This window comes from Triticum dicoccoides, chromosome 2A, assembly GCF_002162155.2.
Source record: "Triticum dicoccoides isolate Atlit2015 ecotype Zavitan chromosome 2A, WEW_v2.0, whole genome shotgun sequence".
NCBI lineage: Eukaryota > Viridiplantae > Streptophyta > Magnoliopsida > Poales > Poaceae > Triticum > Triticum dicoccoides.
Genome location: NC_041382.1, coordinates 696,843,615 through 696,859,172, shown reverse-complemented (window position 1 = coordinate 696,859,172; position 15,558 = coordinate 696,843,615). Strand labels below are relative to the sequence as shown.

Below are 15,558 nucleotides of genomic sequence, written 5' to 3'. Positions count from 1 at the left end.
CTTTTCCTTCTCCAAATCGGCCACATGCCATAGGGGCGTGCCACCCCTTGTGAGATGGTCTGCTCCCCTCTCATGATCCATATGGCCCATATATTCCCCCGGAGGGTTCCGGTAACCCCTCCGGTACTCCTATAAATACCTGATACATTCTGGAACACTTCCGGTGTCCGAATACTATCTTCCTATATATCAAACTTTACCTCTCGACCATTTCGAGACTCCTCGTCATGTCTGTGATCTCATCCGGGACTCTGAACAACATTTGGTCACCAAATCACATAACCCATATAATACAATATCGCCATCAAACGTTAAGCGTGCGGACCCTTCGGGTTCGAGAACTATGTAGACATGACCGAGACACCTCTCCGGTCAATAATCAATAGCGGAACCTAGATGCTCATATTGGCTCCTACATATTCTACGAAGATCTTTATCGGTCGAACCGTTATAACAACATATGTTATTCCCTTTGTCTATTGGTATGTTACTTGCCCGAGATTCGATCGTCGGTATTTGCATACCTAGTTCAATCTCGTTACCGGCAAGTCTCTTTACTCGTTCCGTAATACATCACCTCGTGACCAACTCCTTAGTCGTTTGCTTGCAAGCTTATGATGTGTATTACCAAGAGGGCCCAGAGATACCTCTCCGATATTCAGAGTGACAAATCCTAATCTCGATCTATGCCAACTCAACAAACACCTTCGGAGATACCTGTAGAGCAACTTTATGATCACTCAGTTACGTTGTGACGTTTGATAGCACACAAGGCATTACTCCGGTATTCGGGAGTTGCATAATCTCATAGTCGAAGGGATATGTATTTGACATGAAGAAAGCAATAGTAGTAAAGTTGAACGATCATTATGCTAAGCTAACGAATGGGTCTTGTCCATCACATCATTATCCTAATGATGTGATCCCGTTATCAAATGACAACTCATGTCCATGGTTAGAAAACCTGAACCATTTTTGATCTACGAGCTAATCAAGTAGAGGCTCACTAGGGACATAGTGTTTGTCTATGTATTCAGACATGTATTAAGCTTTCTGGTCAATACAATTCTAGCATGAATAATAAACATTTATCATGAATAAAAAAATATAAAATAATAATTTTATTATTGCCTTTAGGGCATATTTCCTTCACCGTAATGTACGTCGACATGGGGTTTGAATTTTCCTGCATGCATGCGTCTCAGATACTGCTAGTGCGGCGAGTCAGTCCGGCGTTGTTTCAGCCCTTCCTCGCAATCCGGCATGTCCGGTGTAATAGTGGGATTAGCCCCTCTCCTTTGCAGCTTTGCTACTAGTAGTTGTCAGCATTGTCCTGTCTCCATTCACCTATAACCCTGCGACCCATTTACCAATTTGACTGTCGCACTGTAGTTGTTGTACTCCCAAACAGTAAAGATGTTCTCGCTCGATGTTGCCGTAGGCATCATCTGAGCTGTCCGATGCGAAGCTGCTTTTTATAATTCGGCCTTTATGATGAAATGTTCGAATTACAATCCAATAGCAAAGATGCTATCAGGAAACCAGGTATTACATCAAAGCATTGACTAACACTCACCCTTAGAGCTTGCCTTGCGCAGAGATGCGCTACTTACTTTGCTTCGCGGCCCATGTAGAGAAGCTCGAATTCCTCGAAATCAAACGGCTTAAGGTTATAGATGCCATGTCAGAGAGAAGCTAATAAAAATCAAAGCATACATTTTTGCGGCAACACTAGGTAAAATGATAAGTCGCCATTGAAGAGGCTCGCAGAGCTCATCGTGTTAGATCGAGTCTTTCCTGGTTGGTGTCTATCGCGACTCGTTAACGCCTTCTGACTAGGGGTTTCTTCAGTGTTAAGACGTGGACCAACTTTCCCGCCAAAAAAAAGAAAAAAAGATGTGGACCAATTTTTGATGCTCTCCTTCTCCGACAACGGCGATGGGTGCTTGGTAGTTGCGGATAGGGCGGTATGCAATGGTACAAGCACTTGTATCATCTTTGCTTTCTGTTGCTTGTGTGCGTTGCGTTTCTTGGCTGTATTGTCACTATCTTATAAATACAAGTGGTGCATGTCTACGGTTTATACATTTTTTTTAAGTCTAAACGTCACCTCCAAGACGCACTCCATCGAAGAAGGAAAAAATTCAAAAAGAAAATCTGAAGATACCGTCCCCCAGCACAGTAGTGAAAGCAATGGCTGCACCGGTCGCTGAAAGCAATGATCTCCAGATTTTAGATTATTTTTGGACAGTTATCCCCCACGCTACCTCCCCCTCAAATCCACGGCGTCCCGTTCCTGCCGGGAGGAAGAACGCAGGCGGCATGGACGCCGATCGCCATGGGAGCTTAAGGACGCCGATCTTAGCGGACGATGAGGTACGTAGAAGCTTGTAACTATAGTACTCCCTCTGTAAACTAATATAAGAGCGTTTAGATCACTAGTTTAGTATTCTAAACACTTTTATATTAGTTTACGGAGGAAGTACTAGTTAGCTGCCGTATCGATCGGATCGAGGTCAGGAGGCTTGCGCCCTATTGCGGGAGGTCCGATTCAGGGGCGTCGGAGCCGCCGCGCCCGGTGCCTCCCTGCAGCTGCAACCTCGAGCCAGCCTGCGCCGTCGATGTGGCCTACCACGCTCAACGATTCCTGTGCGCACAAAGGCAGTAAAAGGGGAGATACCAGTAACTTCTGCTAAAACATGCAAACGCGTGTGAATTCTGAGCTTTCAATTGCTATGCCAGGCCCAGGCGTCTGGTTCGGAAGCTCGGGAGCATGAGGTGCACAAGGCCGCCGGTCCCTGCTCTCATAAGGCGCTCAGAGTCATCTTGTGTGAGTTTCTAGACAAGTGAATTAGCATAAGCCGTCAGTTCTATATATGCAGTAGTTCCAAAGGTTGAATTAATTCCAGGCCATTAATCGTTGGAATTATTTCGGTCTGATTATGAGTACTGATATTGAAGACCGACCTGAATCAGCTAACAAAATTCATGTTGATGTGCGCCAGGCCTGCAGTTCCTGGAGGTCAGTGCTTTCTACGGGGTCTACCTGAACTTGATAGTGTATCTTCAGGATGTTCTCCATGGAGACAGCGCATCCAATGTGACGGCCGTGAATTCCTGGGCTGGGGTCAGCTACCTCATGCCCCTTCTCGGCGCCGCCGTCGCGGACTCCTACTGGGGAAAATGCAAGACGGTTTTGATCGGCCTCTGCATTTCTGTCGTCGTAAGTGATCGACCCTCTGCATTACCGCCGGTTGGCACTCTGCTTCTCTCACGAACAACTAGAAATCAACAGGGAATGGCCATGGTCACCATGTCAGCTACGCTGCCGTCTCTGAGGCCGCCGCCGTGCTCCCCGGGCGTGTACTGCGCACCGGCGACGCTTAGCCAAGACCTAGTCTTCTTTTCGGGCATATACCTGTGCGGCATCGGGATCGGCGCGTCCAAGGCCGTCTTCATCTCGTTTGCCGCGGAGCAGTTCGACGACGACGATGACAAGAACACGTCGGGGCGGGAGGCGAAGGCGTCCTACTTCAGCTGGTACTACGCGGTGGCCAACGTGGCCATGCTGACCGCGGGGACGCTACTGGTTTGGGTCGAGGACAAGGTGAGCTGGGGGCTCGGGTACGGAATCTGCGCGTCGTTCGTCGCGGTCGCCGTCGTCTGCCTCGCGGCGACGGCGCCCATGTACCGGATGGTGCCTCCGGCGGGCAGCCCGATGAAAGGCGTGCTCCAAGTGCTGGTGGCGTTCTCTCGCAAGGTAAACCTGACGGTGCCTGAGGACGCCACAGAACTGTACGAGGAGGATGGTGTCAAGAACCCGTTGCTGCATCCCCTGCACGAACGATTGCACCACACCGAACAGTTCAGGTAGATCCTATGAGGCATGAAAATCTTGATTTTAATCAGAGTTTCAGACTAAATGCTCTGCTAGTGTCCGTCCGTCAGGTGCCTGGACAAGGCTGCCATTGTCACGGCCGAGGACTTGGAAGACGGCGACCTGAACCGGGCATGGAGGCTGTGCACGGTGACCCAGGTGGAGGAGCTCAAGACTCTGCTGCGGCTGATCCCGATATGGCTCACCTCGGCCATCTACTTCGTCGCCAACACGCAGGCGCAGACGACGTTCGTGCAGCAGGGCACCAAGACGGACTCCCACATCGCGGGCGGCGCCGCGTCCGTCCCGGCCGCGTCGCTGACGTCCATCGAGACGGTGCTCGTCGCCGCCTACGTCACGCTCTACAACAGGGCCGTCGCGCCATCCGTGGCGTTCACGCCGCTGCAGCTCATGGGGCTCGGGCACGCGACGGCGGCCGGGGCGGTGGCCGTGGCCGCGTGCACCGAGGCGCGCAGGCTGCGGATGGCCGGGGGCCAGGAGGCGGCCCAAATGGGCATAGCGTGGCTGCTGCCGCAGTACGTCGTGATGGCGGTCTCGGACGCGTCGCTCTCCGTGGGGCAGATGCAGTTCTTGTACGACCAATCGCCGGAGACGATGAGGGGCGCGTCGACGGCGTTCTACTTCCTGTCCATCTCGCTCGGGAATCTGATCAATTCGCAGCTGGTGACGCTGGTGGCGACCGTCACCTCGGCTGGGGGCAGGACGGGATGGTTTCCACCGGAATTGGATGACGGGCACCTGGATTACTACTTCGTGCTCGTTGTCGCCATCACTTTGCTCAACTTTGCCGTCTTTGTTGCCCTTGCCAAGAACTACACGTCCAAGAGGGTTAGATGATTGGATTCCTCCTCTTCTTTGTGTAAACTGCACAAACTGTGGGGGGGAATGAGTGAGCCTGGAATTAGGGTTTATACTGATTATGATTAGAGTGCCATTAGTTGTAGATTAGACATCATATTGCACTTTATAGGTCATGTTCAACTGAATCACATATACTAGTAGCGCTCATTGTTCTTTGTTTGCCGGAATATACCGCTCATGCTTACGTGCACCATCCCGCGGCGACGACCCAGCCCATTTAGCTTCTGCCACAGTGGCGACGGGCTGAGACGGAGCCGCGGACAGTTGTGGTGACGAGGGTGGAGGCGAGACAAAGCCCGCAACGACGTGACATGTCGCGCCGGCGCAGGCGCATTGCGGAAACGCGGGTGCGGTGGAAACGGTTGGAGCACTGACGAAACGGTGGAGGCGGTGGCTCGGTACCTCCCGCAACCATTTGGCTATTTGAACAGCTTCAGACGTGTTTTGTCATTTAACATGCTCCTGCATAGGTTCGCAGATCGTCTTGGATGTGCTTTTTCCGGCAAATCGAAGATAATATGGGAGTGTTTTGTGGGCGTCCGAACCGTTGCCACATCCGCATCTGACAAGTGGCAACCCTTGCCCATCGAAAACCTTCCTCGCTCGCCCGCGTGATTTCCCTTCGAACGCCGGCTACCCGCATTAATGTCGTTGTACAATGGCCATTCCGCATTGACGCCGGCTCAGAGCAGAAGTGACCTCTCACTGCCAGCTTTGAAGCGGCGCATCGGCCGAGAGAGTGCCGCCCGCCAGACTGAACAAGTCTCCTCGCCACATTCAAACGGCTACAGAGTTCCCGCCTGCCTCCATTAAACTCGCCCGTGTGCCGAGAAATCTACTCCGGTCAAACGTCCGTTCACAAGTCAGCCGACATTAAACACGATGCAAGCTGGCTCCTTGCGTAAGCCCGCTATTTAAATAATGCTGGACATCGGGCAAAAATCGCACAACCCCCCCTCCCCCCCCCCCAAATCTCCTTGCATCATTTTTTCCATACTCCCCATGCACTAGTAGAAAAAGGGTCAAATGTTCAGCTCATTAGTCCCTGTTTGTATTTGAGCCGGCACTAATGTGACCAATAGTGACGGTTCTAACGGCTAGGCGGGCGGCGCTCATTAGTACCGGTTCGTGACAAACCTTTAGTACCGGTTCGTGGCACGAACCGGTACTAAAGAGGTGGTGCCCTTTAATACGGGTTGGTGGCTCCAACCAGTACTAAAGACCCCCCCCCCTAGTACGGGTTGGTAGCTCCAACCGGTACTAAAGGTGGTGGCCTTTAGTACGGGTTGGTGGCTCCAACCGGTACTAAAGACCCCCCCCCTTTAGTACCGGTTGAAGCCACCAACCGGTATTAAAGGTGGTGCGCTGTCACCCGCAGTGCACAATGTTTAGTCCCACCTCGCTAGTTGAGAGGAGCTCGCACCGGTTTATAAGCCCCGCCGCGGCTACCGTGTCGAGCTCCTCTCTAAGCAGGCCTTTGTGGGCCTATTGCAAGTCTCCTGCCCTGTGAGGCTTACTGGGCCGTACGGGCCTGCATCCTGGCCCAACTAGAGGTTGGGTTTCTAGTCGTATGCAGGCCGCGCCAGCCCAGTAGGCGGGCTGTTTTTGCTTTATTTCAAAAAAAATCCACCAACCGGGACTAAAGGTCCCCAAGACCACGGCGCGCCTCGTGCCACGTGGTGGGCCTTTGGTCCCGGTTCGTGCTGAACCGGGACTAAAGGGGGGACCTTTAGTGCCCACCCTTTAGTACCGGTTATCCTTACGAACCGGTACTAAAAGTCGTTTTTCTACTAGTGATGGCATCCAGCGAGCAGGGAGTTTTCCAGCATACCAGTCAACTGGGTGGCCTTCCGAGCCTACTAGATACGAGCCAGGCAACTCTCTACTCCACCTCCGTCACTGCTCCAGGCCACTGCAGGCCAGGTCGCGGACATGGCCGCTCCAAGCCGGCGGTTGGTTCAGCAGCTTGCCAAGGAGTGGCGAGTTTCTCCAGGCCGGCACGCGGGGGAGCATAGCGGCATGGCACCATGGTTGTCGTGGACGGCGACGTGTCGTACCACTCATCCCGTGTTTGCGACCGTGCCATCTGCTGTCAATGTTCGCGGTACCTCGCACTGCCAGCGAAAAAAGAAGCCAGCTTCGTGGAGATCAACGAGGCGGCGGCCAGCACGTCAGCGCCTGCCACCATTATTGAGAAGTAGAACTTGGGAGGCCACCGCCAGTTAGGTCCCCGGAAGGCCATCGTGGCATCCCCGACGTGCAGAAATGATTTTTCTGTAGGCACATGATTTCTTTATCTTTTTCACCACGGCCTCCTCGAATGCCCAAACAACATGATCTTTTGAAAGCACATCATGCATTAGAGTATTTCACACCAAAAAAGTCATTTTTTTTGCAATATTTAAATGAACTTAATGTTCACGCTCAGGTGCAGATGCACCTGGGCATCGAATCGATGCACTTAGCTTCTAGGTCATATTTATCTTGAGGTAATCTTCATGTCATACCTACGGTAAAACTCTACCAGGCTTGCTCTAACTTCAGACTGAGGATTTGCCAAATTTGTATTATTCGATCACTAGTCAAAGAGTTGCTATTTTTAAAAAAATCGTGAATTTTTCCAAATTAGCAATTTTAAAATTGTATTAAAATTCTACAACATTTTTAAAGTTTGTAAATACTGTTTTATAAATTCAGTATATTTTTTAAAAAAATTCCGAACATTTTTCATAATTCATTGAAAATTATAAAATATAGGGACACATTTTCAAACTATAAAAGTATTAATTTATAGAAAACTGGATAAAGAAGGTTCTTTTTTTTAACCTGAAATCCTTTCCTCCAACTTCGAGCGAGCGAGCGAGCGCTAGCTTGGGCCACTGCTCGCTAACCTGGCTCACCAGCACTGATGCGCCAGCCGGCGCTTAAGTCCTTATTTGCCGCCTGCAAGCGGAAAATAGGCGAGATGACGCCTGCGTGGGAATCAAGTTGGGCCGGCCTAGTGAGTGATTTCGGTTTGGGGAGCAACTAGTTAACGAGCCTTCCTTTGAGAGCCTCGTAACGATCAGCGCCACTTGACGCGCTCTCAGCCATTCGCCACGTGTCGTGCTCTGGACGTTCCCTCCGTTTGTTTTTTTATTTTTCTGCACGCGTTTTCGGCTTTTTAAACGGTTTTTTTCCTGCTTTTTTCGACGTTTTGGTTTTCTCCCGGTCTTCCTTAGCTTTTCGATCAAAAAAAATTGCATGAAAAAAACGCGTTTTCTTTTATTTTTCTTTCACAAAAGTCACGGTTTTTTCGCAAAGAGGCACGGTTGTGCTCTAGTGAGAGTCACGGCCGTGCCTTTTGGGAAACGAAAAAAAAATGTGTTTTTTGTTTTTTTTTCTTTCCCGAGAGTCACGGTTTTGCTTTCGCGAGAGGCACGGTTGTGCTTTCGCGAGAGTCACGGTCTTGCCTCTCGGAAAGGGAAAAACAAAAGGCGTTTTCTATTTTATTTTTCTTTCGCGAGAGTCACGGTTTTGCTTCCGTGAGAAGTACGGTTGTGCTTTCGCGAGATTCACGGCCGTGCCTCTCGGAAAGGGAAAAACAAAACGTGTTTTCTGTTTTTTTTCTTTCGCGAGAGTCACGGTTTTGCTTCCGCGAGAGGCACGGTTGTGCTTTCGTGAGAGTCACGGCCGTGCCTCTTAGAAATGGAAAAAAATACGCGTTTTCTGGTTTTTTCGCGAGAGTCACGGTTTTGCTTCCACGGGAGGCACGGTTGTGCTTTCACGAGAGTCACGGTCGTGCCTCTCGGAAACGAAAAAAAAACGCGTTTTCTGTTTTTTTCCTTCCACGAGAGTCACGGTTTTGCTTCCACAAAGAGGCACAGGGTGTGATTTCACGAGAGGCACGGGCGTGCCTCTTTCGGAAAGGGAAAAAACCGTGCTCCCGGTTCGGTTTTTTCGCCCGGTTTTTTCATTAAAAAAGTTCATCAAAACCTATCAACATGTGATCTAGTTTTGAAGATCTCGACGCGAGGAATCCAATGATGAAAACAGTTCAAGATTTGGACGCACGGTTTAAAAAATAAAACGTTTTGAATAGACGAATCTACGAAAAAAAGGAAAACTCCCAGGTTGCGACAAGTGGCGCGCTGCATGTACGCCACTTGTCGCAACATGAGAAAGTAGAGTGTTCTTTCCAACGAGTACTCCTTAATTAGTGATTTCGGTTTGTTTTCTGTTGTGATGTTTTTTCGTTTCCCTATTATGTTTTCAACATTCCCTTTTTCCCTTCGGGATTTATTTTATTTTTATTTGGGATTTTATTCTTGGTTTTTCTTCTCTGTTTTTTTTCTTTATATAGTTTTCTATACTATAAACATGTTCTAATATACAGGTGAACATTCTTCGAATATGCACTGAACATTTTCAAATATACAATGAACGTTTGTTTAATATATCGTGAACATTTTTTATATATGGTGAACTATTTTTAATATATGTTGAACATTTTTATACTATATGGTTTTTTTTAAATATACAGTGAACATTTTTCATAAACGGCAAACTATTTTTTCTGAATGACATATTTTCTTATATATGCATTGAACATTTTATAAAAATATATATGTTTTATTTCTTTTAATATATTTTTTTATATTTTTAGCTCCATAAACGAGATCCAACAATTGTTTTTCCGAGAAAAATAAAATAGGAAAGCTAAATAAAAAAAGAAAGAAAAACTCAACTCAAGTGAGGTTGTGTGAATGCGCTGGCCCATTTACACCGTCCTTCAGGTGCCGCCTCACCTATTTTCCCTCTACAGGCAAATTTATGGGAGGTCTAGGGTTTCGAGATTCGAGCTATTCAACTTGGCTCTTCTTGCCAAACAGTCATGTCGCCTACTACAGAATCTACAATCGTTAAGTGCTTAAATCCTCAAAGCTATCTATTTCCCCAATGAGACTATCCTATCGGCAAAACTGGGGACCAAGCCATCACAGGTGTGGCACGCAATTATAGATGGCAGGGATGCCCTTTGCCAAGGTCTTAACGGAAGGATCGGGAATGGGCGTTCCATGTTGATTTGGGAGCACAACTGGTTGTCCAACATGGTGATGATGAGACCGATAACATGTCTATCAAATAATCCCCCAACTACAATCAATGAACTAAAATATCACACTAGCGCTAAGTGGAGAGATGACCTGTTACAATAAGTTATTTTTGGCACCGAATGTAATACAATTCAGAGTATTCCATTGTGTACTAGGAACATGGAGGATTCTTGGGCTTGGAATTATGAGAAAAATGGCAGTTTCACAGTCAGGTCGGCGTACCGTATGTTGGTAGATACGAAGAGAAGGAGAGGGGACTGGCTCAAACAATGCAGGAAGGTCAAATTACGAAGAAGACGTGAAGGCGTGGACTTCGCTATGGTCGGTTCAAGTTCCTGGCAAAATCTAAAATTTCCTCTGGAGACTGGCCAGTTGTTCTATCCCAACAGAGGATGTCCGCCACCATGGAAACATGGCAGACGATGACAAGTGTCAACTATGCGGTGCACAGGATTCATAGCGGCAATCCCTCCTGGAGTGCTCAACGTCAAGGTGCGTCTGGGCATTAGCTGATGGAGAGGTGGTTGATCGTATTCAGACCATGAGGAAGCCAAATGCTAAAGGCTGGATTCTAGCTATGATAGAGATCTTACCACACAAGCAGCTTATAGAGCTGGTTGTCACACTATGGTCAATATGGAGAGTTAGACAAAATGCTATCCATGAAGGCGTGTGCTACAGAGCCCCCATGCTACTCATTCCTTTGTGACTAGCTTCATTACTGAGATGGAAGCCTTACAACGATCAGTGAAAGCCGGTGGTGCACCCACATGGACTGGTTCCAATTCAAGGCAAGCATGGAATAACCTGGTGCAGGTTTGGTGAAGATCCATGCCAATGGTCTTTTTTTTCTAGAGCTGGTGATCGAGGAGTTGCAGCTGCGCTCTGCAGAGATAGTAGTGGTGTTTTCTTGGTCTCCTTGGCCTTGGTTGTATCCGAAACTGCTGACCCGACAATTCTTGAATCTATGATGTGTTGGGATTGTCGCGAATACTATCAAAGACGCGATCCCTATACTTATGGGCTATCAAGAACACGCTCTTCCGCACGCTCCGCGTATGCAAAGACCATCTGCATAGAGGTTGTTGTAGGTTGTCTTCAGTCTCCACGTAGGATAAACTTTTTAGCTTGGTCGACAAGAAGCTGTTGTAGGTTTTCTTCAGTCTCCACGTAGTAGGCCAGCGAGCAGCCGGGCCACATGGAATTGTCCACAATAGCTGTACCTGAGGCCAGACCCCTTTGCCTCTTTTGTTTCGCAACCTGTACGTTATTCAAACACAAGATCTTCTTTATTATCTAAAAATAACTTCAGATCTTCTCGGTCAGCGTCATCGGGCTATAAGTTCGGGGTAGGTTTCGGTTTGTGGTGTAGTTGAGTCTGAATGCGGCCATCTTCAGCAAGACAAAGGTTCATGTGTCGGTTGAGGCTTTTGAACAAATTTTCTTTCCGTAGAACGAGACCCAATTGTTCATCACGTTGCATAAAAATATGTCGAACTACTCCCCCCGTTCCTAAATAATTGTCTTTCTAGAGATTTCAACAAATGACTACATACGGAGCAAAATAAGTGAATCTACACTTTAAAACATGTCTACATACATCCGTATGTTGTAGTCCATTTGAGGTGGCTAGAAAGACAATTATTTGGGAACGGAGGGAGTAGTAAGTAGGTGAACATATTTTCATCTTCTGTACGTAGTTTGCTCATGCATGGAACAGGGACCGGGGATGGGAAGCCGTCGTTATGTTTATTCAGTCAAGTAACAGATGGTATCTTCGTCAGTCCTGCTGAAACATTCTCTCTTGTTATGGGTACGTTGAACCTCTCAACAACCATGTAACAACGCTGTCGCCTCTGGTCTACGTGCAAACATATTCAAGGATGCTTCGGATTTTCATGCGCTCATGATGCTTCTTTCATCATCTCCCGTAGAACAACTGAACAAGACCGAAGTTGTCGTCTCTTTACGTGAGTATCTCCAACGCCCCCAAACCTCCGACATGCGTCCGGGCCGCGTTGTCCGGACAGCTAAAGCCATCCAACGCGGATCTGTATAGGTCCGCGACGCGGTTCGGATACTATGTTTCTCACAAATCGGAGACAACCATGAGGGTTTTGCGAGAGTCCGGACCGGTCTCACGCCCTCTTCTGACCGTCCTGCCTCCCAAAAAAAACCTCCCCCTCCCACGCGTTTTCGGTCAGCGCCGCTTCAGAGCATCAGCGTCCGCATTCATGCCTGGCCAGAGCGGACGTGACCTTTCATTGGCGCCAGCATTGAAGCGGCGTGCCAACCGAGAGAGCGTCGCAGGCGACTTCTGCGCGTTCAAACGACATGACTGCCGCCCGTCCGTCCGTCTATCGCCCACATTGATGGCACATGGTTGCCAAGACGTCTCTTCCAGCGCCACACGTCCGTCCCTCTACCGCCTACCGTTGCTATATAAACCGTTCCCCCGACCATAGCCGCAGTCATGCACCTATGATCCCTCTCCGCACCACTCCTACCGTGGATTCATCCCCGACAAAGCTCTCTGAGACGGGCTGACGTCGAATAAGAAGAAGATTGCCGCCATTGTTGCAGGCTAGCTGGCCGGCAGGCAACCGGAGGACGACGAGGTCCTAATGGAGGACGTTGCCGACGACAAACCAGAGCCACCCTCCTCCTCCTCCACACCACCCTTGCCGGTACATTGCACCATGACCATCGGCGAGGCCCGTGCCCATTACATGAACATGATGCGGGAGGAGCAGTTCCAGGAGGCGCAGGCCGCCGCCTATAACAACCGCCTCCTGCAAGAGCACGTGTAGGCGGAGGAGGAGCTCTCCACCACCAGGGCTGTCGCCCCGGACGCGGACCTGGCGGAGCAAGAGGTGCTGCTCGAGTCCTACCGCGAGATCCGCCTCGCCCGCTGGCGGTATCGCCAGAGGTGGCACCCGCCTACAAGGAGAGCGACGATGTGGGCGACGCGGTGTTCGGCCAGAACGACGGCGAGGAGGAGGACACGCCAGTCTGCGCCCCGCCTCGATGACCACGAAGCCGGCACGTCCGCGGGCTCCACCGACAGCAAGGATGAGTAGTGCACGGTAGGTCGCCGCCGCTTGTGTCCCAGGAAGGTCACTGCTCCTCCCCTCCTGTCGACGTCAAGCTTGGTGGGCTCAATATCGTGGGCTGATTAGTTGCTTGGCGGCGATGTGGAGGCGGACAACTTCACTTCCCGGGCCACCGGAGGCGGAGGTTACAGAGGCGGAATTGGAGAGCGCCGAGGTGGAATTGGAAACCATGAAGCTTTAGTTCTGGGGGCTAATTAGCTGGACACGAGGAACGGGCGCTGGCGACCATTTAGATTAGGTATTAATTATAACTTCAGATGTAAATGTAATGAAATTCGTTATGTTTATATGAAATTGGGACGTGTTTATATGAAATCCGCCCTTTTGATCGAATTTCGTCCGGTTGTTCGAGTTGTAGTCAAAATGTATGCAACTACGGTTGGACGGCGGCCTCCCGCATCCGTGTCCACGGACTGGTCTCCCTGTTCACGGATGGATGCGGGAGAAAATTTACGGGTTGCCATTGGATATGCCCTTATATAGGACATCTCATATGCATAGCCCATTTTTTTCTCCCCATATGTTTGTCTGCACAGTCCAAATATGTCGAGACACAAAGAAAAAAATCTAAGGGATAAACTGTTCGCAATATCTCGCTTTAGAGATAGATTTCTTTATTATCTAAGCTAGCTAAACGCCCGAAACATAATAAGCTAGGCCTCCGTCGATTTAGCCAAAGCATGCCTGGAGAAAATAATGGGAGTCGGTGTCCCTTGAACGCTGTGTTTCCTCTTCTTTACGGTGGCTTCTTCTTAAATGAAAGAAGATCTCTGCTGCGCTTATGTCACCCAAACTGAACACATGGGCTCCACCTAAAAACTTCTTATCCCCAGCCCATGCTCCATTCTATCCGCCCTTGCTCTGCCTTTTCACCAAACCCTAGCGCCATCCAACCCACCTTCCGCCCCCAACCGTAGCACCGTCCAACCCACCCTCTGCCACTGTCATGGGGTGCACCCCGGAGGAGCAGCGCCGGGCCGAGAGGCGGGCACGATCACGGACAACTTGGCTATTTGACGTGTACTAGTCCGACACGCCTTCCTTCCTCATGCACTCAGACTTCTTCGGCGGTTGATCAAGTAGTCGAGTGATGTCCCAGCTGCTGATCCAATCAGCACAGTGTTTCGCCTTTGACGGAGGGGTTGGAAAGTATGAGTTGGGAGCTTCTCGAGGCGAAGGACGATGAGGAGCTTGCCCTCCACCTAGCAATATTCCCGACGCCAAGGGACGCGATTGACCGTGTGCAATATCCCCACCATCGCGATAGGGGGTGAGCTCGTGCGGCAAAACCAACTTCGTTGGCGCGTCCGGCTTGCTCAACACATCTAGCTCGTGATGTGCTTTGATCTTGCACGCCGCAGTGTCCTCCTCCGATGAGGAGCAAGTCATCTACAGTATCCTCTAGCGGTCCTTGAAACAAGAAGACGGATGCCCATTGCCACCACTGGAAGAAACGCGAAGGAACTCGAGGAAGGGATCGAGGCATCCAAACACTAAGCCGCCTAGCCCCCTAACCCCTTGCTAAACAACAATCCGCCGCAATCCAAGGCACAACATCCACCTTCACTTTGGACGCTGGTAAACTACCATCGTATGTTTATAATGAATGTCCTAGGTTGGTTTGTCAATGAACAATGTCGTATGATTTATATGCGAGACCAATGTGCTATCCTAGGTCCATGTTTATGTGAATTAGGTGCTATGATTTTTATGTGAAACAATGTTGTATGTGTGTACATGCAATCTATGTTAAATGTCCACACAATGATCCATGCAAATGCAAAAATGACTGTTATTCCTGGACAAATGGGGAGGGCTTTTGATGCATGCGTCTGAAGATGCATTTATGTCCGATAGGGAAATTACTCATCTTGTGTGAGTCAACACCTAACACATTCGCCTTTTCAGATATGTTAAACCTGGCATCACGCTTTGTGGGTTATATTTTTTGTTCGATAGTAAAAAGCATCACAAACATGTGTTGTTCGTTCCCATGCAGTATGATGGGCTAGGTGACATTGGTAATTGAAGTATATTAAAGAAGCACTTTACCAAACATGTGTATAAAAAACATGATAAGAGCAAACTTGCAGATGAAAGCATATTCTACCCACCTTTTGAACTTTGGAGACAACACGTCCCACTATTTTTACCTTGCTAAATGCCAAAGTATTGGTCCAAATATTGTTGACCAACACTACTGTTGTCCTCGAAAGGGAATTTGCGCTCAACTTACTCCATTATGAATGTAATCTCCAGTACTTTACTAAAAGCCGAATTCAGATGAACATTTGTTTATGGAGACCACTTATCAGTCAGTTAACCGAAAAAATATCAGTCAATTGATTTTTGAAATGAGTGACTCCTAGCCGTTGGATAAAAAATGAGCAGTTAGGTATTCTTTTTATTCCTCCAACCGTTTTCTTCTCATCCAATGTTTATCTTCTTCCTCTGATGGTAGCGACATCGCAGTTCGTTGTTGCTTGCCGCACCATTTCTGCCTCTGACGAGATCGCCACCTACAAACAGGTGAAAACAAAAGGCCCTCACCCCCCATTCACCCGCACCAACTAAAAAGGAACTCCCCACC

General features: G+C 48.9%; 1 protein-coding gene across 6 annotated transcripts; it reads left to right on the top strand.

The window, feature by feature from the left end:
• Positions 1-2,219: 2,219 nt before the first annotated feature.
• LOC119356354 (protein NRT1/ PTR FAMILY 8.5-like) lies at positions 2,220-4,926 on the top strand. 6 transcript variants are annotated; one of them, XM_037623302.1, is made up of 5 exons: positions 2,220-2,376; positions 2,743-2,830; positions 3,071-3,223; positions 3,296-3,870; positions 3,949-4,926. In XM_037623302.1, exons 1-5 carry the CDS (start codon positions 2,372-2,374, stop codon positions 4,733-4,735), a joined length of 1,608 nt encoding a protein of 535 aa, XP_037479199.1. In that variant the 5' UTR covers positions 2,220-2,371; the 3' UTR covers positions 4,736-4,926. The 6 variants fall into 6 exon arrangements, with proteins under 6 accessions (XP_037479199.1, XP_037479197.1, XP_037479196.1 ...); XM_037623300.1 differs by having other exon boundaries at positions 3,014-3,223; XM_037623299.1 differs by having other exon boundaries at positions 3,006-3,223.
• The last annotated feature ends 10,632 nt before the right edge of the window (positions 4,927-15,558 follow it).